Raw genomic sequence first — 21748 nt, 5'->3', positions numbered from 1 at the left:
ACTCCAATAAAGATGTTAAAAAAAAAAGCGATGATGTAGATCTACATATATTGTTACTACAAAAATATTCACGACGTACTGTCAAATCCATTATATACACACATGGAGGCATTGAATGGTCTGGAAGAATATATACCAAAATATTAGCAATGTTTCTCTCTGGGTGAATAAATGTCAGTCACTTTTACAAATGAAAACAGTATTGGTCTTATATTAAATGCCAACTTTGAGAAAGAAGAACTCTTTAAAGAAGCTCTTTGATTTCTCATATTCAGTATTTGCCAAATATTGGGTTGGCCAAAAACTGCCTTCAGTTTTTAAGTAAAAATAAAAGACACATTTTTCATTTTCACCAAGAACTTTATTGAACAACGTATTCACCCTTTTGTTCCACTACCTTCTGCCATTTTTTAGGCAACTTCATAATTCCATCTTCCCAAAACTTTTTATCTTTTTGAGCAAAGAACTGTCCCAGGTGCCTTTTACAATCTTCCAGGGAATTGAAATTTGTTCCATTAAGGGAATTTTGTAAAGACTGAAATAAATGGAAATCCGAAGGTGCAATGTCTGGTGAATACAGTGGGTGAATCAGCACTTCCCAGCCAAGCTGTAACATTTTTTGCCTGGTCATCAAAGAAACATGCAGTCTTGCATTATCCTGATGGAAGATTATGCGTTTTCTGTTGACTAATTCTGGACGCTTTTCATTGAGTGCTGCTTTCAGTTGGTCTAACTGGAAGCAGTACTTGTTGGAATGAATCATTTGGTTTTCCGGAAGGAGCTCATAATAGAGGACTCCCTTCCAATCCTACCATATACACATCACCACCTTCTTTGGATGAAGACCGGCCTTCGGTGTGGTTGGTGGTGGTTCATATCACTTGCCCCACGATCTCTTCCCTTTCAGATTATTGTACGGTATCCATTTTTCATTGCCCGTCACAATATGTTTTAAAAACGGAATGTATTCACTGCATGTAAGTAGAGAATCGCAGGCAGAAATACGGTCAAGAAGGTTTCTTTTGCTTAACTTATGTGGAACCCAAACATCAAAGCAATGAACATAACCAAGCTGGTACAAATGATTTTCAACGCTTGATCTGGATATTTTGAGTATGCCAGCTATCTCCCGTGTGGTATAATGTTGACTGTTCTCAATTAATGTCTCGATTTGATCACTATCAACTTCAACTGGTCTACCCGATCGTGGAGCACCGTCCAGTGAGAAATCTCCAGCACAAAACCTCGCAAACCACTTTCGACACGTTCAATCAGTCACAGCACCTTCTCCATGCACTGCACAAATCTTTTTTTGCGTTTCAGTTGGATTTTTACCTTTCTTGAAATAATAAAGCATAATATGCCGAAAATGTTGCTTTTTTTCTCCCATCTTCAATATTAAAATGGCTACACAAAAATTCACCGATTTTTATAAGTCTTTTTTTAAATGCACGCTGATATGGCAGCTGTCATATACAATCTAACAAAATTGTTTTGAATGAAGTTAAAGACAACTAAGTGCTACTAGAGCCATCTTATGGAAAAGAACGAATGAACCTTTTGGCCAACATATCTTTTCAATATCCTTTTTAAGGATCCTTTTGAAGAAAGTAATTTGTTCCTATGTGGTAACATATTTTTTAAAAAGAAACTCATGGTAAATAATTTTTTTCCAAAATGAAAATCATAAATCTATTTTATCACAAGCTTGTAAGTTAAAAATTAATTATATGAGAAAATGTTAAAGCTATAATGTTGAATGATTAAAAAGGATATAAAACTAAAAATACATAAAATTTAGTAATAATACACATGCAAACAAATACACAAAATGAAACAGTTACGGGCTTCCCTGGTGGCGCAGTGGTTGAGAATCTGCCTGCCAATGCAGGGGACATGGGTTCGAGCCCTGGTCTGGGAGGATCCCACACGCCGCGGAGCAACTAGGCCTGTAAGCCACAACTATTGAGCCCGCACGTCTGGAGTCTGTGCTCCGCAACAAGAGAGGCCGCGATAGTGAGAGGCCCGCGCACCGCGATGAAGAGTGGCCCCCGCTCGCCGCAACTAGAGAAAGCCCTCGCACAGAAACGAAGACCCAACACAGCCAAAAATAAATATAAAAATAAATAAATAAATAAAATTTTTTTAAAAACTATATGTTCCCTCTCTTTGTCTATTCTTTGGGAGAATTTGTAAGATTGAAGGATTGAAGTTACTTCTTAAAAAAAAAAATAGAAAAAGAAACAGTTACAATGAGCACTTCTGAGGAACGGAATTATGAATGATTTTTTTTCTCCTTTTTCCTACATTTAAAATTTTCCTATAGTAGGTAACTATTACTTCCAAAATCAGACAAATAATAAACACTATAAATTTTTAAAATAAGCGTGAGGGACATAAAATCATGTACATATTTGTTTTATCAATAATTGAAACAAGCACTTTGTTCAAAACAAGCCCTTTCTCATTACACTCACTTGGAAATAAATCTCTGGTTTGTAGTCTGTTACTCAAGCCCTGAATAATGGAGACCGTGTAACTCTGAATTCATTTCAGCTTCCTTCTGGCACCTAATTAAAGGAGTGGCACAGCTCTTATGGCTTTGGCAGCTTCCCTCTCATGCAGTGCCATTGCTAGAAGACCGTCCAACAGAAAGGGGGAAAATGGGTTGCTTCGAAACTCAGCATGGGCTTTCCTGGTGGTGCAGTGGTTGAGAATCCGCCTGCCAATGCAGGGGACACGGGTTCGAGCCGTGGTCTGGGAAGATCCCACATGCCGTGGAGCAACTGGGCCCGTGAGCCACAACTACTGAGCCTGCGCGTCTGGAGCCTGTGCTCCGCAACAAGAGAGGCCGCGATAGTGAGAGGCCCGCACACCGCGATAAAGAGTGGCCCCCGCTCGCCGCAACTAGAGAAAGCCGTCACACAGAAACGAAGACCCAACACAGCCAAAAATAAATAAATAAATAAATAAATTTATTAAAAAAAAAAAAAACTCAGCATGATTATCTAAAACAAACTCTCACCCTTGGAACACAGCACTCAGTTTCTTACTGACTTAACTAATGACACTAGACTCGACAATAAATTCTATAAAATCATGAACCATGTCTAACTTTCATCACTGTATCCCAGCACCTAACTGGCACACAAGAGGCATTTACTAAATGTAGATAAATGAATGATTGAATGAATGAATGAATGAATGAATGGGTGATTTATGACTGGGGTCTGCTCTCTTCCTTAAAATTCTGCTGGCCATTTTACAGCAACCTTAGTACTAACACTATGGAGGAAGAAGTGTGTCATAAGGTCACATGTCATTGTCATACATTCCATTACTAAATGTGCAATAATAGGCATAGGATGTGTCCCAGGGAGCAGCCTTTCTCATCATTATGGCTTAATAATTAGCAATTATTCAGTACCTAATCCTCCCAAGGTAAGAAGTGCCACCCACAGCTAAGGCTCAGAAAAGCCAGGTAAATTTTTCAAGGTCACAAAGTTAATAAATGACAGAACCAGTATTAAAACCTGATTCTATGGGGCCCTGAAGTCCAGGCTCTTCCTACGTGGGAACAATCATCTTGTCATCTCACCAAGCCAGCTTGAGAATGACTATGGCTTGCACACAATTGCACACAATTATCTCCCTTAATTATCATCATAAACCTAGGAAGTGAGTTGGCATATTACACCATGTTTCAGATGACAGAACAAAGGAACAGAGAGGTCAGGCAGCTTGCCCAAGGTCACAGAGCTCCCAAAAGAGCCAAAATAGAATGAAAAGCTATAAAGTATTTGACTAGAAATCTATCAACTTCATCGTAAGGGATTGCATTAATGATACACAGTCAGCATCACTTCCGAAACGATTCACAACTATGATGAGAAAAACAAGCTTTGCGAAAAAAGCTTGTTTTACTGAGTTGCTGCCTAGGCATTTTACAGTATGATAACCCTGCTCACACTCAGAGTCTGGACATTTTGATGAGGACTCGCGTTTAGGATGCCCGCCATACGTTCCCTCTTTGCTTTTCCCCAGGCACCTTTTAAAATAACCACTTAAGAGTTAAGCCGACAAAAAGTTCCAGACCTCTGCCCCAACCACCTTATAAGTAATAGGTGCTTGTTACCTTGTTTTCTGTCTCCCACTCTTGAGCTCCTGGGCCTGGGATGGAGGGCTGCCCCTCCCCAAGCTCACTGTGCCCCCTTGCTTCTGGGATCTGTAAGTAACAAATCCTGGACTCCACTTCCTTTGTATGAGCGTATTAAAACCGTGTCTTCAGTCAATACTACCACGGGTTCCACCTCCCCAAAGTGGACGCTGGACGCTGAGGGAGGAACCTATCCCCACAGTGGGGAGCTTGTGTCTCCTGATTCAGCAAGTTTTTAGTTTGATATAACAGCTCTGGCTTCCTTACAGAACTTTGTCAAAAGACAAACTGGCCATACTCTACACTAACATCTATAATTATTCAGTTGATCCAACTAGCTGCCTAAACACTCCTCTACAAAATGAAGACAAATAGGCTCCCACATTGCAAAAAAAAAAAAAAAAAAAATACCCCTACTTGCAAGGCAGAAGACAAAAGTGCAAATTAACAAACAGATGAAATATATGTTCTCTCCTCCTATCCTTTTCCCTGGACAAATATACCTGTATAACAATCGGGAATGCCAGATTCAAACTGAGGCTTCTCAAACTCCAGCAAGTTTGGTACTGGAACATGGCAACACAGAGAGAGCCACCCCCTCCCCATGTGTACACGTGAAATCCCCCCAATCCCATATCCAATTTCCTCTCACAGCCTCCCATTCTCGCAAAGAGCTGTTCCTTGGCGAACCCTTGGGCCTAGGAGTGCACACAGCAGTGGGACAAGCCACCCCCAGGATGAGGAATGGGGGAAACACTACATAAAGGCAGGCAGGCTACAGAGTGGGCTTGAGTCATCTGGGCTGGGAATTCCAGGGTCTACAAAGGCCCCATTGAGCCTTGCCTGATTGAGAAGGGGTGAGACCAGAGGAGGAGCGAAGTGAGCTCCCCCCCTAAAACACAGGACACAAAGCATGGGCTCCTCTTGCCAAGGTCTAAGGCGGGGCACTGATCAGCTCACACACAAGCTTTCAATAGAAACGTATCATAAATCTCCCCAAATGCATCCCCTCTCCCTACCCTTCCCTAACCAAGACCTGGCCATCTATCAAAGTAAATTCATTCACTCCTCCTCCAGTCATCAAAGCATTTACAGCTTGTCGTTTCCAAATGCAGCTGTTAATTGCATGATATTTTCTGGGTGTTTTAAATCCTGTCAATTGGATTGATTTTGTTTCTCTAAAGCAGTGATTCTCAACCAGCAGCCACTTTGCCCCCCGGGAGATATATCTGGGGATATATACGGTTGTTTCATTCCGTGGATGGTCAGTGGACAGAGGCCACGGGTATTGCTGAATATTCTACAATGTACAGGACAACCCTCCACAACAAAGAATTATCCAGCCCAGGATGTCAGTGGTGCTGAGGTGAGGAAACTCTGTTCTAGAGTAGGAACTCTTTGACAGGATGCCATTTACTCCTTCGGTCCCCAAACAGCCAAGCAGAGTGCTGGACCTCGATAAATCCTTGCTGGTTGACTGGCTAACTGGTCCCACTCCATTCTAAAACGTTCGGTCACGCAGTAACTCAACAAAAATGAGTGTGCCAGGAACCACCTCTCAGCTCCGGGGATGCAAATATGAATGAGTCGGCATAAAAGGCAGACAAGTAAACCGGTACTTTTAACACAGCTTGAGAAATGCACCTGTCATTACCAGCTATTTCTATATTTACCTGTTTATTATGTCTCCCCTCGTTAGCCTATAAATTTCAAGAAAGTACGGGTTTTGTTAAGTTCACCGTTATGGTTCCAGCCCCTTTTATGATAATAGTGGTAGATACAGTAGTAGATATTTTGGATCAATGAAAAAATGCAAATATGCACAAGGCTTTTTTTTTTTTTTTTTTTTCTCTCTCTGAAGGAGGAGATTCTAACACATCCTGGGGAGGAAGGAAGGAAAGCTGCCTTGAGGAAAGCTAATGCGGATTAAGCACTAATTACACTGGGCCCTCGGTATCCGTGAGGGAACGGTTGCAGGACTCCACCCCATCTCCCCACCCTCCCACCCCGCACAGATACCAAAATTCCCGGATGCTCAAGTCCCTTATATAAAATGGCTAGTGCAGGATGCCCTCCATATCCGTGGGTTCTGCCTCCAAGGAGTCAATGAACTGCGGGTCTCGAATTTCCATCCTAAGCTAGTTGAATCCGCGGATGTGGAAACCATGGATTCGGAGGGCCGCCGCTATGGGCCAGAAACAGTTCTCAGCATTTTCAACGTATTACCTATTCTAATGCTCACAACACTCCTATAAGAAGCCACATTTTATTATATGAGGAAATGAAATCTGATTTGCTCCAGAACACAACAAATAGTGGCAGCAGGGTTTGAGGACAGCTAACTTTGGAACCTTTGTTCTTAACCACTGCAACGCACTGTGGAGAGATGAGTAAGAACTGACCCCGTGAAGGGCGGGCCCTGTGGCCTTGAAGGAAAAGCATTCCAGGCAGAGGGAATGGCGCAAGCAAAGCCAACACAGCCTGGCTTATTTCAGGGGCTATAACTTTTACCAGTATTACTAAAGCATAAGGAGGAACACTGATGAAAGATGATGGTGGAAAAGTAATCATGGCCAGATCATAAGTGACATCGGCAATGCCTCATTTCCCCGAGATTATCAGGGAATGAGCATAAGGCTTAGAGTCTAATAGCTGTGGGTGGAAACTCAACCCAATCACTTTGTTAGTGGTTCTCTCTGAACCTCCATTTCCTCAACTGTAAGACAAAGAACATACAAATATCTACTTTATAAAATAGCAATGGCAACAAACGTAACTAATACAAGCACTAAGAACTGGACCTGGTACATGTCATGAGTCCAAGCAATGTTAATGACTTACTTTTGTTATCGCATTATTGCTGATGGAGTTTTTTCACATGTGTAAATCTGCAGCATAATGGCAGCTTATTTTCATAAGCACCACATTGAACCAGCTTTCTCCTAAACTACTTTTACAGTGAATTCCACAAATTCCCCACTTAACAAACATAAAACTTACATCCTATATACACAGATGGCTGCACGCCCCTCCCATCCCGTCACTCCCCCCTCCCACCAGTGCCCTTCTGCAGCCACCAGGGCAGCTGTGGAAACACCCGAAGCTTCTGGTAACCATAGATTTAAAATAGGGACAAAAAGGAAGCTACATAAAGCTAGAACTGCTTACCGGAGTGTTTTTCATTCAGAATTTAGTAAGGGAAATAGGAACAGGACTACTTAGACTGATGGTCTCCAGCCAGTGAACAGACAGGATGCTCACAGCACTCTGGTGTTATCCCCTTTCCCCAGATCCACCAGGAACAGTGATGTGCCTCCTCTGCTGATGTCGGCACATGGCCAGTGCCCTTGGATACTTGATGTCTGTTCATTCCTCACGAGCCGCGCCTTAAGCCCATTCAGAGCTTGGGACCTGGCTCCCACCTGCCTCCCAGTCTGCTTACTGCTGTGCTCGCTGTGGGCGACTTAAGAACTTTCCACACAGGAAGCACACCAGACACTTGCCCACCTCCCCGTCTTGGCGGTTGCTGTCCTGTCTGCCCGGAACATCCTTTGCCCTCCCCTCTCACTACTCCCCCATCTCACCATCCTTCAAGGCTGAGTACAAATCCCACCTCCTCTCCAACTCCCCTCCTTCCCTGGAATCAAGTGCCACGTTCTATGAATCTCCCCAGCCCTTTGCTTGTGGTTCAATTGTTTAAGGGCCACGTATTAAAACAGAAGTACGAAGCAAGCATCCTTTTAAATGCTATCTGTACGCTACCATATGATTTTCACTATAAACCTGTAAAAAATGATTACAAACCCCATTTTACAAATGGGGAAGGTGAAGCTCTGAGAATCGAACTTGCCAATGGTCATACAACCAGAAAGGGAGCTCCAACCATGTACTGACAGTTCCCCAATTCCTAACTTTTTCACTCTGTTATGCTGCCTCTGTTTAATGGCCCTATTGCCAGGTGGTTAGTTGATTACATACATATACACCTGTCACAGGGACCAGGGCATAGTCATCTTTGTAAACGTGGATAAGAAGCTACCCATACAACGTTCTTAGAAGAATTAAATCAGACAGTACATTTAAAACACTTAGCATAGTGCCACGCACATAACAAGAGCCTAATAATTTGTTGGTTTTGTTGTTGTTGCTACCATGTCAGGTGCCTTGCACATAAACCGTGAACAGGAGTTTATTTCTGAGAAACAACCAAAATGGGGAAGGACCTGATGAATGAGACAAATGCCACTTTGGTTTGGCATTTCCTTGCACTACTTGATTACTCAGTCAGAAGCAGCAAGAGTTGTGTAATAACTTTAAGTTTCTATGATAGGGTGAACTGACTTCTTTACCTTTCTTAGACTACGTGGGTGATAGGGAAACTTCCTGTTTAGCAAAACTCTTGCAGCTTTGTTACTTTCGTGCTGCCCACCACCCCCCCACAAGCAATCTGTCAAAACTCCCCTCTGAGAAGTCAGCACTTAAGTTCTAAGCTTGGAGAAGAAGAAAATCACAAAAGTAAATGGAAGCACAGAGGGCAAAATGGAATCTGAAACTCTGATGTTTATAAACCTAGTGAAACACTTTCTTTTGTCCTCACAGGATTTTACAAGACTTTAAACCATCACATTTCCTTACTCATAGGTTTTTGTCAGTCGCGCCCTAGGAGGAGGTAAGCTGTCTCAGAGGAAGCAATTCATGCATCCTGTTTACTGCTATCCCCCAGGGCCTAACTCATACTTGGTGCATTGTAGTCACTCATTAAATATGGGTTGACTGACTGGCTGAAATTATTTGTATGTATGTATATATAAATATACATATATTTATACATATACATACATCATTCCGTGGTTTATGGATAAATGTGTATACATCCCCACACGTAAGTGCATATTGTACATTTATGTATGTGTGTTTGTATTTGTGCAGAAGATATTTCAGACTGGCAAACACAGATAACTGTTTGCCAAAGTTGTGTCTCCTTAACACAATAAAGGCCTCTGGCTGACCTAATAGTTAACAATCATACTCTGTTACCCACATACTAACAATCCAGATGTTAAAAAACAATTAAACATGCAGAGTAAAAAAAATTTTTTGACTTAACAAACCATGATACTTTGACTATCTTTTAAAATCCTCGTCCCCGTTCATTAGCTTCAGTGGGGAGGCGTGCGGACGGGCGAATTTGAACCACTAATGATTCTCTGCAAATTTGGCAAGTGAAACATACCAAATTCCTATGGCCTGGCCAAATGTCCTTATTAAAGTTGTAACGTATATAACTTATTATTTACACTTTCTAACAATTAGAATGACACCACTGACTAGTTATATGTGCCAGACACTTGGCATCAGTTTTTTTATTTAAACTTTACACCAACCCTGCAAGGTAGATGCTATTATGTCCATCTATACAAAAGGCAACTCGGACTCAAAGAGATAGGGTAACTTGCCAAAGATCCTCTGCTGTTTCCCTAGTCATGGCACGGTCAGTCTAAAACTTCAGGATTCTCCTCCAAAGCCCGAACTCTTTTCCATGCGCAATGGTGCCGCTTACACAGTCTTACAGACACTAACTTCGAGGGGTATGCGTTTAGGCAGTTTTGGGATTTTCATAAGTATTTCTCTGCACAGAGAGACTAGACCAAATGCCAGCCAAGCACACTGAAGATTACCCCGAGGCTACAGACAGCAAGAGGCAAGTGTGTCTGAGAAACAACGAGCCTGGGCTTCTCAGAATGTGAAGCATTTTCCACTCAATTATGTCCTCCAAAAGAAATCTATTCTCTAAACGAGTTTCATTATTGCTCCTCCTATAAAAAAAAAAAAAAAAATGGACTCTTTCATTGCAAACCAATGGGAAGCTCTTAACTCATTTCCTTACATTACTTGAAATGAAAGTGCCTTCTGTCTCTAGAGAAAAGGATGGCTGCATGCTATGCCTTTTGAGTAGAACAATCAATACCATGAAGGCAAGAGAAAATCAGCTCTTATATACTTTTAAGGTGAGTGGGGTTATTTTTAAACTTAATGATAGCAGAATTCTAAACAGAGAGACAGAAGGAACGTCTTCCCTCGCAGTTTAAAGGCAAATTCAGCTGCCTTTCCTTGCAAGGTTTGGCTATTATCTCTTTGACCTTTCCAGGAGCAGGCCTGAGAAAGGGAAGGAAACCATATGTTTTAAAAGTTTGTTTTTTTAATTTACAGATATTTCTGAACACTTGTAACTAACAGTAGTGAAGTTGGCTCTCACCTGGCCATATACGGCTTGGAAAGATCCTGCAGAGCAAAGGAAAGCACTCTGTACCCCCTCTGCACCTCCAGACCACAACCATCACAGGAAGAGCCAACTGCAGCACCTTGAGCTGAAGGGACTGAAGGTGAAAGGGGCTCCTGACAGTGGGAGAAGCACCAGGGTGCCCCTTCAGCATGATCAGGAAGGCAGAGAATAAGCGGAAGCAGCTTTGCCTCACCTCCAATCTTACCGCACAACCCCTGCTGCCAAGAACTCATCTTTAGACCCTTAAACTGAAATTCCCAGAAAAGAAGGGAAACTACAACCTCTGAGTGATGCTCTGAGGGTGATTTCCAACCTGGTTTTGGTTTTTTTGTTTGTTTTCTGATTTCAAGTCCCCACCTAAAGTACATCTCCCAGCCTCCAGAAGTCATCCACAGTAAGCCAAGCAAAAGAGCTGGAAGCTTTAGAGCTTTACGTGACCAAAATCCCAGCTCCGACCCTGCAAAGGTACATGACCTTGGGGAAGTAACTTCTCCTCTGAAGATTCAGTTTGTGGTTGGTAAGATGCGGATATAATATCTGTTATTAGAAAGTCGGTGAAACGCCAATAAAAATCACTCAGTCCCCGGCTCTTTAGTAGCGCATCAGTAAGTGCCTTGTGTTTGTTACGGGCATACTGCACAAAGCAGCGGGAGCCAGGCTGGATGTCCATGTTTTCACTGCCCATGACTCCCGTATTAGTTACTTACGTTACCAACCATGCACCAAACCCCAGGAAGACGCCTGGTACCTGCTTCTAGTTCTCTACAGCTTCGAATGTCTGCAGAGCCCGAGATAAATTCTCATTAAGTTCAAGGGACAAAGTTAGCCTAGATTCTTCTTCCCAGCGGTTATCGGCAAATCGCTGAATACAACTCAGGCTTGGGAAAAAATGCGTACAGACTTTCCAGGGCCAAAGCAGGTGTCTGCACATCTCCCGGGGTAAGGGCTGGGGAAGGGCCCCTGACTAATGTCTCCAGGTTGGGAACGACAAAGAAAGGGAATAGGACAAGAAGGACGGGATGAAAGGGCCTCTGCAAGGCGGTCCTCGCCGGTGACCCTGTCCTCAGCGTCCCGGGAGGAAAGGACACGAGCAGGGTGGAGCCGCGAAAGCAGGAGTACCTGAAGACTCTGGCCGCCGTCTGGTTCCTCCTCCACGCCGCGCCCTGTTGCAGCACCCCCTGCACAATCTCCTTCTCGTTGGGCAGTCGGTAGACGGGGAAGATGTAGAGCCAACAGAGGACCACGACGCAGAGGGCACTGGCTCCCACGGGCAGCCGGGTCCGCGGGAACTTCCACGCCAGGACGGCCATGGCCCCTCTGGACGTGTGTCGCCGGGCCCGCCCGCAGGGGCTCATCGCAGCCCCCGGGTCCCAGGGTGGCGGTCGCGGGCCGGAGCCTCAGCACTAGGCTAGGCGCAGTGGCAGCGGAGGATCCCCCCACCGCCGGCCCCCCATGCACACACACCTTTCGCTTTCGTGCTCGCACTCGCACGCACGGTCGTTCGGCGCCCACAGCCCCAACGGTCAGCGCAAGGATTTTTTCCAAGGCAACTTTTTCGAGGATTTCTTCCTAGGGGAAGTGCCCCGGGAGCAAGTCACGAGCTACGGCCATGGTCGCTCCCCCTGCAGAAGACGGGCGCCGGGGTCTCCGAGAGCGCGGGGAGCGGCGGCGGCGAGTCGCTCCCGCCGGTTCTGCAGCGTTACCGTCGCCCTCGGCGTGGGGCCGGGGAGAGTCTCGGCTCCCTCGCAGACATCTGGTCCGCGGCGTCCGCTTCTGAGCGATGCTCCTGCGCCCTTCGCCGCCTCTCCCCGCCTCCCGCGCTACTGCGCTGCCAGGCACCCCCCAGACGCGCTCCCCGCGCCGCGCCAAGTCCTTGGAAATTTCCACGGCGGCCCGGGACCGCTAGCCCGCCCCGGGCTTCTCCGCCTGCCCCGCCAGGACCCCTGCTTCCCACCCCTCCCGGAGAAGAAAAGAACTCGCTTTCATCAGTTAATTCAGCGGCGCGCCGCAGCCTTCCGCGGCGCCCGGGACTTCGCAGACAAACGCCCGGGGATTGGTGGAAATCAAGGTCTCCCCTCCCTCCCCCACCCGCGAAATTGCCTCCTTCGACCCGTTCAGACGCGCGACGCTCGGCTGGAGAGCGCGCCCCTCTCTCCCGCCCTGGTCCCCCGGAGACAGAGGCAAAGAATACAATAATGATAATAACCCTGCCCCAAAATGTGTATACACAAATCCCTGAGTGTGGCCGAGACTGGCTGAAAGCCTGACCCTCCGACACGCAGCCGACGCGCCGGGGCTGTCACCCTGCCGCCGTCACCCGCGGCTCTCTGTAACTGGTTGGTTATTAACCCGCAGTGAGGCGCGAGGAGGCCGGCGGAGATTGATTCCTTCCTGGGCCCCCACCCCCATTCCCCGGTCCCGGAGCCGCGGCTCCAGCGACACCCGTGCGCGCGCGCGCTCGCGGGCACACACGCTCGCGGGCCCGCACGCGCGCGCACGCGGAGGTGCGTGCACACCGGGGTCCTCCGCCTCGCCTCCGCCCTGCAGGGAAAGGCGCTGCTGCATCCAGATGTGCAGGCAGCTGGTGGCCCAGCAAACAGACCTCGGGACGTGACAATGCCTTGGAGGCGCTGTCGCCTCCTCTGCCTTTTAGATGCAAGGGCCGTTTGTTCTTCGACGTCCTTCTCTCTCCACCGACCAGCTTATCGCAACCCCGACCTTGGAAAAGCGCCACCCGCCTGGACCGGCCGAGCCCAGGGACACACAGTTAGCCATTTCTGCCACCCCGGCGGCCGGCGAATAGCTCGGCTACCTCCTAGCGGTTGCCTAGTCTATTTGCTTAAGCGTCTCGTCAAGCATGATGTGTGCAGGGACAAAGAAATCCAGCAGCCTACTAACCAGGTCGCCTTCGTCGTCACGAAACCAAAATTTAGGGCCATAACTTCAGTTGCTCAGCCGACCAAGCTGCAGCGTCCCTCGGACCTACACTGAGTTTTGCGTGGCCTGGTGCATCTTTCTCCACTGAGAGATGGGACTTGAGAAGTTGATGGAAAGTTATTTACCGAAAAAGACCACCAAAGTCTCATTCCTCCCTCTTAGGAGAACGGCCCACTGCCCTCCGGCCTGCAAGCATGCCCCAGGAATCCCTTCTACTTAGGTGAATAAGGAGAGATGAGAAAGCGTAAAATCCCAAAGTTACATCCTACACAGTGGAGCTTAATCGAGATTCTTTGAAATCATGATTACCTGCAAAGTACCCAGCCCACCTTCTTCTGTTCTGGGAAGAGGATTGTTGGGGGGCGGGGAGGGGAGGGGTGCAAGGGGCCAGGGAAATCTTTCCCATAGTTGCCAGGCTGTGGATAAATCATCTGCCTCCTTTGTTCCAGTCATTTAAATAGAACACAAACTATCCAATTTCTCTTTTCTTCCCCTAGTCCAAGGGGTACTCCTGTCCCAGTCCAAGAGATACAAATAAATGAGACAACAACCAAAAATATTGCAGTTAGGAAGGGGTTATATAAATGTTTCCCCATTTAACTTCAAAAAAAAATGCAGCAAAGTTGTGCCTTAAACCGAGGGATTTCTGTGATGCAATGTGCTGTTTTTCCTTCTTCTGAAAACTAAGATTCTCTTACCCTTGTTGACTCCTGCCCTACCCTACAATCCAACTTCATTCCCTGCTTCTCTGGAGCATGAACACTGAATCCAGTCAGACCATTGCCCTTCCCCTTCCAAGTCACACAGGCATCACTTTTGTCACTGTGTTTTGTGGTCCACGTTCTTCTTTCATGAGATACCTTTTTTCTCCCTCCATACAAATCCAGCACATGCTTCAAGGCCAAACCAAGTGGCTAGGAATTTCTCCCTCCATGTGTTCCCAGACCACCTAAAACATAGGCTTCGTAGGTAGGAACTCAGTAAATGTTTCTGGTTTCTGCTTCTATTCCCTTTGACCTCCTGATCTGAATGTCTGTAGTATTTGCTGGCTCTGACAGATGATTAAACGTTTAGATGTGTAGTGTTATGTTGCTAGCATTTTTCATATGTAGCTTTGCCTCAGCAACGGGACAGTAAGAGTATTTGGCCTCATATGTCAAATGACAAGCCTGTGCTTTTGATCCAAAGGAGGACTCCACATGACATGCCTCCATGTCTGGGGAAAGAGCAGGAACAATATTTTATGTTTTTTTCATATTCCTCCAGGTACAATCTCAGGCTTGAGTACATATGTACTCAACAAACAATTGTTGCTTGGTTGTTTGCTTGAGAATTTGAGCTTCTCAAATTTATTTGGGCTATTGCTCAGGCAGCACTGCTAAGGAAATGTATAAACCCCCATGTTTAATGTTTTAAATAAAATATTTTACCTGATATTTAGCTCTCTGGTTTATACGACTTTTAGTAGGTAGTTTAGGTATTGTTTTATAGTTCTGCATCTGAGTACACAAGCAGGGTTTGCTCTATAAATGTCTTTTACCGGACCAGTCAACATGATGTGCAAAACTACTTGATACCATAAGTAAATTTGATGGGCAGCACTTCCGTGACATCAGAGTTGTGGTGAAAGCTCATCTAAGAGATGAAGCCACCACAGAACTGAAGCTTTGGAGAAGAAAGGAAAAGGAGCCCCTCACACTGAAAAGTTGAGAGAGACCAAGATGCAGGAAGGTGATCAGAGTGAATGGGTCACACACAATTTACAAGCTAGCTTGGATGCTAACAGTGTGTAGACAAATATTAATAGTCACGTAGAAGTTTCTCATTAGAAGACTAAAGAGAATTGTCAATGAGTTGAGATTACAAAATTCAAAAATGTCATCCTTTCTTCAGTCTCCTCTCAAGTTCTTGTTGTCAGAATGACTTGGAATTGAGAGACGAAAGCAAAAACCATGCCCTTTTCACAAACAGTTACAATGCTAAAGCAAAAAACATGCCCTTTTCACAACCAGTTACAATACTAAAGCAAATAGGGGTGGAAAATGAGAAAGGCTCTGAATATAGATTATCTGAATAAATGCATTTGCTTATCTCCACTCCCTCTTATGACCCCACTTAAAGGACAGTAAAGGAAAAAAAGAGGCATAAACTCAAAAGAACAAGAGAAAAGGAAAGCATGCATAAGAAGGCAAATTATGTCAAAAATTTCACAAGCAGGTAAGTAATTGAAGAGTGATAACTGATTTATCAGAATGGAGAAACCCCTGGGCCTTCAAGTGATATTGTGTGTTTGTGCGTGTGTGTGTGTGCGCGCACTCGAACAGGATGGGGGAGTATAAATTGAAGCCAACAAGAATCAAGCCAATTTGCATTATGGAGCTCTCGAAAGGCTCAGAATTTAGAAGCATCTGGTACCTCTGAAGATGGAGGTGATGGATGAAAGAAAATAAGAGGTTTGTTTGAAAGTCTTTAGAAGGAACAGTGATATCTCTAGGAACAGTGTTATCCTCTAGCCTGGCTTAACATATGAGATTACCTCTCTAGAGAGACTGACCAGCACAAAGGAGAAAACCTACAGATTGTGATATATGCAAGAGGTATCCATCCAAACAGCCATATCCCTGCTTCACACCCTATGGTGAAGCCCATCAGTGATAAGTTCTACTCACACAGACCCACTGGCCTCTTTGTTAGGCCTCAATCTTAAATAAGAGTGGGGAGTCAAGGATCACAGACATTTGAAGAGTGTTCAACACGAAAGCAAAGAAAAAACAAGCCAACAAAAAACTGCAAAAAAAATATACCCAGACAAGGAAAGAATAATGCAGAAAACATAAGGTATCTTCAATAAAAATTATAATGAGGAGATTGGTTCAACATGGCAGAGTAGAAGGACGGGCTCTCACTCCCTCTTGCGAGAGCACCGCAATCACAACTAACTGCTGAACAATCATTGACAGGAAGACACTGGAACTCACCATAGAAAATACCCCACATCCAAAGACAAAGGAGAAGCCACAGTGAGATGGTAGGAGGGGCACAATCACAATAAAATCAAATCCCATAACTGCTGGGTGGGTGACTCACAAACTGGAGAACACTTATACCACAGAAGTCCACCCACTGCAGTGAAGGTTCTGAGCCCCACGTCAGGCTTCCCAACCTGGGGGTCTGGCAACGGGAGGAGGAATTCCTAGAGAATCAGACTTTGAAGGCTAGTGGGATTTGACTGCAGGACTTCGACAGGACTGGGGGAAACAGAGACTCCACTCTCGGAGGGCACACACAAAGTAGTGTGCACATCGGAACCCAGGGAAAGGAACGGTGACCCCAAAGGAGACTGAACCAGACCTACCTGCTAGTGTTGGAGGCTTTCCTACAGAGATGGGGGGGGGGGCTGTGTCTCACCATGAGGACAAGGACACTGGCAGCAGAAGTTCTGGGACGTACTCCTTGGCGTGAGCCCTCCCAGAGTCCGCCATTAAAGAGTCCCCACCAAAGAGCCCGGGTAGGCTCCAGTGTTGGGTCACCTCAGGCCAAACAACCAACAGGGATGGAACTCAGCCCCACCTATCAGCAGACAAGTGGATTAAAGTTTTACTGAGCTCTGCCCACCAGAGCAACACCCAGCATTACCCACCACCAGTCCCTCCCGTCAGGAAACTTGCACAAACCTCTTAGATAGCCTCATCCACCAGAAGGCAGACAGCAGAAGCAAGAAGAATTACAATCCTGCAGCCTGTGGAACAAAAACTACATTCACAGAAAGATAGACAAGATGAAATGGCAGAGGGCTATGTACCAGATGAAGGAACAAGATAAAACTGCACAAAAACAACTAAATGAAGTGGGGATAGGCAATCTTCCAGAAAAAGAATTCAGAATAATGATAGTGAAGATGATCCAGGACCTCAGAAAAAGAATGGAGGCAAAGATCGAGAAGATGCAAAAAATGTTTAACAAAGAACTAGAAGAATTAAAGAACAGACAAGCAGAGATGAACAATACAATAACTGAAATGAAAAATACACTAGAAGCAATCAATAGTGGAATAACTGAGACAGAAGAACGGATAAGTGACCTGGAAGACAGAACGGTAGAATTCACTGCTGCGGAACAGAAAAAAGAAAAAAGAATGAAAAGAAATGAAGACAGCCTAAGAGACCTCTGGGACAACATTAAACACAACAACATTCGCATTATAGGGGTCCCAGAAGGAGAAGAGAGAGAGAAAGGACCCGAGAAAATATATGAAGAGATTATAGCTGAAAACTTCCCTAACATAGGAAAGGAAATAGCCACCCAAGTCCAGGAAGGGCAGAGAGTCCCACACAGGATAAACCCAAGGAGGAACACACTGAGACACATAGTAATCAAATTGGCAAAAATTAAAGACAAAGAAAAATTATTGAAAGCAGCAAGGGAAAAACGACAAATAACATACAAGGGAACTCCCATAAGGTTAACAGCTGATTTCTCAGCAGAAACTCTACAAGCCAGAAGGGAGTGGCATGACATATTTAAAGTGATGAAAGGGAAGAACCTACAACCAAGATTACTCTACCCGGCAAGGATCTCATTCATATTCGACGGAGAAATCAAAAGCTTTACAGACAAGCAAAAGCTAAGAGAATTCAGCACCACCAAACCAGCTCTACAACAAATGCTAAAGGAACTTCTCTAAGTGGGAAACACAAGAGAAGAAAAGCACCTACAAAACAAACCCAAAACAATTAAGAAAATGGTCATAGGAACATACATATCGATTATTACCTTAAACGTGAATGGATTAAATGCTCCAACCAAAAGACACAGGTTCGCTGAAAAGATACAAAAACAAGACCCATATATATGCTGTCTACGAGAGACCCACTTCAGACCCAGGGAAAAATAAAGACTGAGAGTGAGGGGATGGAAAAAGATATTCCATGCAAATGGAACTCAAAAGAAAGCTGGAGTAACAATACCCATATCAGATAAAATAGACTTTAAAATAAAGAATGCTACAAGAGACAAGGAAGGACACTACATAATGATCAATGGATCTAACCAAGAAGAAGATATAATAATTATAAATATATATGCACCCAACATAGGAGCACCTCAATACATGAGGCAACGGCTCACAGCTATAAAAGAGGAAATCGACAGTAACACAATAATAGTGGGGGACTTTAACACCTCACTTACACCAGTGGACAGATCATCCAAACAGAAAATTAATAAGGAAACACAAGCTTTAAATGACACAATAGACCAGACAGATTTAATTGATATTTATAGGATATTCCATCCAAACACAGCAGACTACAATTTCTTCTCAAGTGTGCACGGAACATTCTACAGGATAGATCATATCTTGGGTCACAAATCAAGCCTCAGTAAATTTAAGAAAATTGAAATCATATCAAGCACCTTTTCTGACCACAACGCTATGAGATTAGAAATCAATTACAGGGGAAAAAATGTAAAAAACACAAACACATGGAGGCTAAACATTACATTACTAAATAACCAAGAGATCACTGAAGGAATCAAAGAGGAAATCAAAAAATACCTAAAGAAAAATGACAATGAAAACACGACGATCCAAAACCTATGGGATGCAGCAAAAGCAGTTCCAAGAGGGAAGTTTATAGCAATACAAGCCTACCTCAAGAAACAAGAAAAATCTCAAATAAACAATCTAACCTTACACCTACAGGAACTAGAGAAAGAAGAACAAACAAAACCCAAAGTTAGCAGAAGAAAAGAAATCATAAAGATCAGAGCAGAAATAAATGAAATAGAAACAAAGAAAACAAGAGCAAAGATCAATAAAACTAAAAGCTGGTTCTTTGAGAAGATACACAAAATTGATAAACAATTAGCCAGACTCATCAGGAAAAAGAGGGAGAGGACTCAAATCAATAAAATTAGAAATGAAAACAGGAGAAGTTACAACAGACATCGCAGATACAAAGCATCCTAAGAGACTACTACAAGCCAATACTACTATGCCAATAAAATGGACAACCTGGAAGTTATGGACAAATTCTTAGAAAGGTATAACCTTCCAAGACTGAACCAGGAAGAAATAGAAAATATGAGCAGACCAACCACAAGTAATGAAATTGAAACTATGATTAAAAATCTTCCAACAAACGAAAGTCCAGGACCAGATGACTTCACAGGTGAATTATATCAAACATTTAGAGAAGAGCTAACACCCATCCTTCTCAAACTCTTCCAAAAAAGTACAGAGGAAGGAACACTCCTAAACTCATTCTATGAGGCCACCATCACCCTGATACCAAAACCAGACAAAGATACTACAAAAAAAAAAGAAAATTAAAGACCAATGTCACTGATGAATATAGATGCAAAAATCCTCAACAAAATACTAGCAAACAGAATCCAACAACACATTAAAAGGATCATACACCATGATCAAGTGGGATTTATCCCAGGGATGCAAGGATTCTTCAATATACACAAATCAATCAATGTGATACACCATATTAACAAATTGAAGAAGAAAAACCATATGATCATCTCAATAAATGCAGAAAAACTTTTGACAAACTTCAACACCCATTTATGATAAAAACTCTCCAGAAAGTGGGCATAGAGGGAACCTACCTCAACAAAATAAAGTACATAAACAACAAACCCACAGCAAACATCATTCTCAAATAGTGAAAAACTGAAAGCAATTCCTCTAAGATCAGGAACAAGACAAGGTTACCCACTCTCACCACTATTATTCAACATAGGTTTGGAAGTCCTAGCCTCAGCAATCAGAGAAGAAAAAGAAATAAAAGGAATACAAATTGGAAAAGAAGAAGTAAAGCTGTCACTGTTTGCAGATGACATGATACTATATAGAGAGAATCCTAAAGATGCCAGCAAAAAACTACTAGAGCTAATCAATGAATTTGGTTAAGTTGCAGGATACAAAATTAATGCACAGAAATCTCTTGCATTCCTATACACTAATGATGAAAAATCTGAAAGAGAAATTAAGGAAACACTCCCATTTACCATTGCAACAAAAAGAATAAAACACCTAGGAATAAACCTACCTAGGGAGACAAAAGACCTGTATGCAGAAAACTATACGACACTGATGAAAGAAATTAAAGATGATACCAACAGATGGAGAGATATACCATGTTCTTGGATTGGAAGAATCAATATTGTGAAAATGACTATACTACCCAAAGCAATCTACAGATTCAATGCAATCCCTATCAAATTACCAATGGCATTTTTTATGGAACTAGAACAAAAAATCTTAAAATTTGTATGGAGACACAAAAGACCCTGAATAGCCAAAGTAATCTTGAGGGAAAAAAACGGAGCTGGAGGAATCAGACTCCCTGACTTCAGACTATACTACAAAGCTACAGTAATCAAGACAGTATGGTACTGGCACAAAAATGGAAATATAGATCCATGGAACAGGATAGAAAGCCCAGAGATAAACCCATGCACCTGTGGTCAACTAATCTATGACAAAAGAGGCAAGGATATACAATGGAGAAAAGACAGTCTCTTCACTAAGTGGTGCTGGGAAAACTGGACAGCTACATGTAAAAGAATGAAATTAGAACACTCCCTGACACCATACACAAAAATAAACTCAAAATGGATTAGAGACCAAAATGTAAGACTGGACACTATCAAACTCTTATAGGAAAACATAGGAAGAACACTCTTTGACATAAATCACAGCAAGGTCTTTAATGATCCACCTCCTACAGTAATGGAAATAAAAACAAAAATGAACAAATGGGACCTAATGAAACTTCAAAGCTTTTGCACAGCAAAGGAGAGCATAAACAAGACGAAAAGACAACCCTCAGAATGGGAGAAAATATTTGCAAACGAATCAATGGACAAAGGATTAATCTCCAAAATATATAAACAGCTCATGCAGCTCAATATTAAAAAAACAAACAACTCAATCCAAAACTGGGCAGAAGACCTAAATAGACATTTCTCCAAAGAAGTTATACAGATTGCCAACAAACACATGAAAGGATGCTCAACATCACTAATCATTAGAGAAATGCAAATCAGAACTACAATGAGGTATCACCTCACACCTGTCAGAACAGCCATCATCAAAAAATCTACAAACAATAAATGCTGGAGAGGGTGTGGAGAAGAGGGAACTCTCTTGCACTGTTGGTGGGAATGTAAATTGATACAGCCACTATGGAGAACAGTATGGAGGTTCCTTAAAAAACTAAAAATAGAACTACCATACGACCCAGCAATCCCACTACTGGGCATATACCCTGAGAAAACCATAATTCAAAAAGAGTCATGTACCACAATGATCATTGCAACTCTATTTACAATAGCCAGGACATGGAAGCAACCTA

At 43.6% G+C, this 21748-nt stretch overlaps 1 protein-coding gene across 3 annotated transcripts in view; it reads right to left on the bottom strand.

Moving 5' to 3' along the window:
- ST8SIA1 (ST8 alpha-N-acetyl-neuraminide alpha-2,8-sialyltransferase 1) overlaps window positions 1–11817 on the bottom strand; it is a 155368-nt gene extending 143551 nt beyond the window's left edge. For all 3 annotated transcript variants that reach the window (XM_061205081.1, XM_061205080.1, XM_061205082.1), the window contains exon 1: window positions 11559–11817. In XM_061205081.1, coding sequence (XP_061061064.1) covers window positions 11559–11794 — 236 coding nt within the window. In that variant the 5' untranslated portion in view covers window positions 11795–11817. The remainder of the gene's footprint in view (window positions 1–11558) is intronic.
- Between the last annotated feature and the right edge of the window lie 9931 nt (window positions 11818–21748).

Source organism: Eubalaena glacialis, chromosome 11 (genome assembly GCF_028564815.1).
Source record: "Eubalaena glacialis isolate mEubGla1 chromosome 11, mEubGla1.1.hap2.+ XY, whole genome shotgun sequence".
NCBI lineage: Eukaryota > Metazoa > Chordata > Mammalia > Artiodactyla > Balaenidae > Eubalaena > Eubalaena glacialis.
The sequence above is the reverse complement of the archived record's forward strand: the minus strand, read 5'-3'. Positions and strand labels throughout refer to the sequence as shown.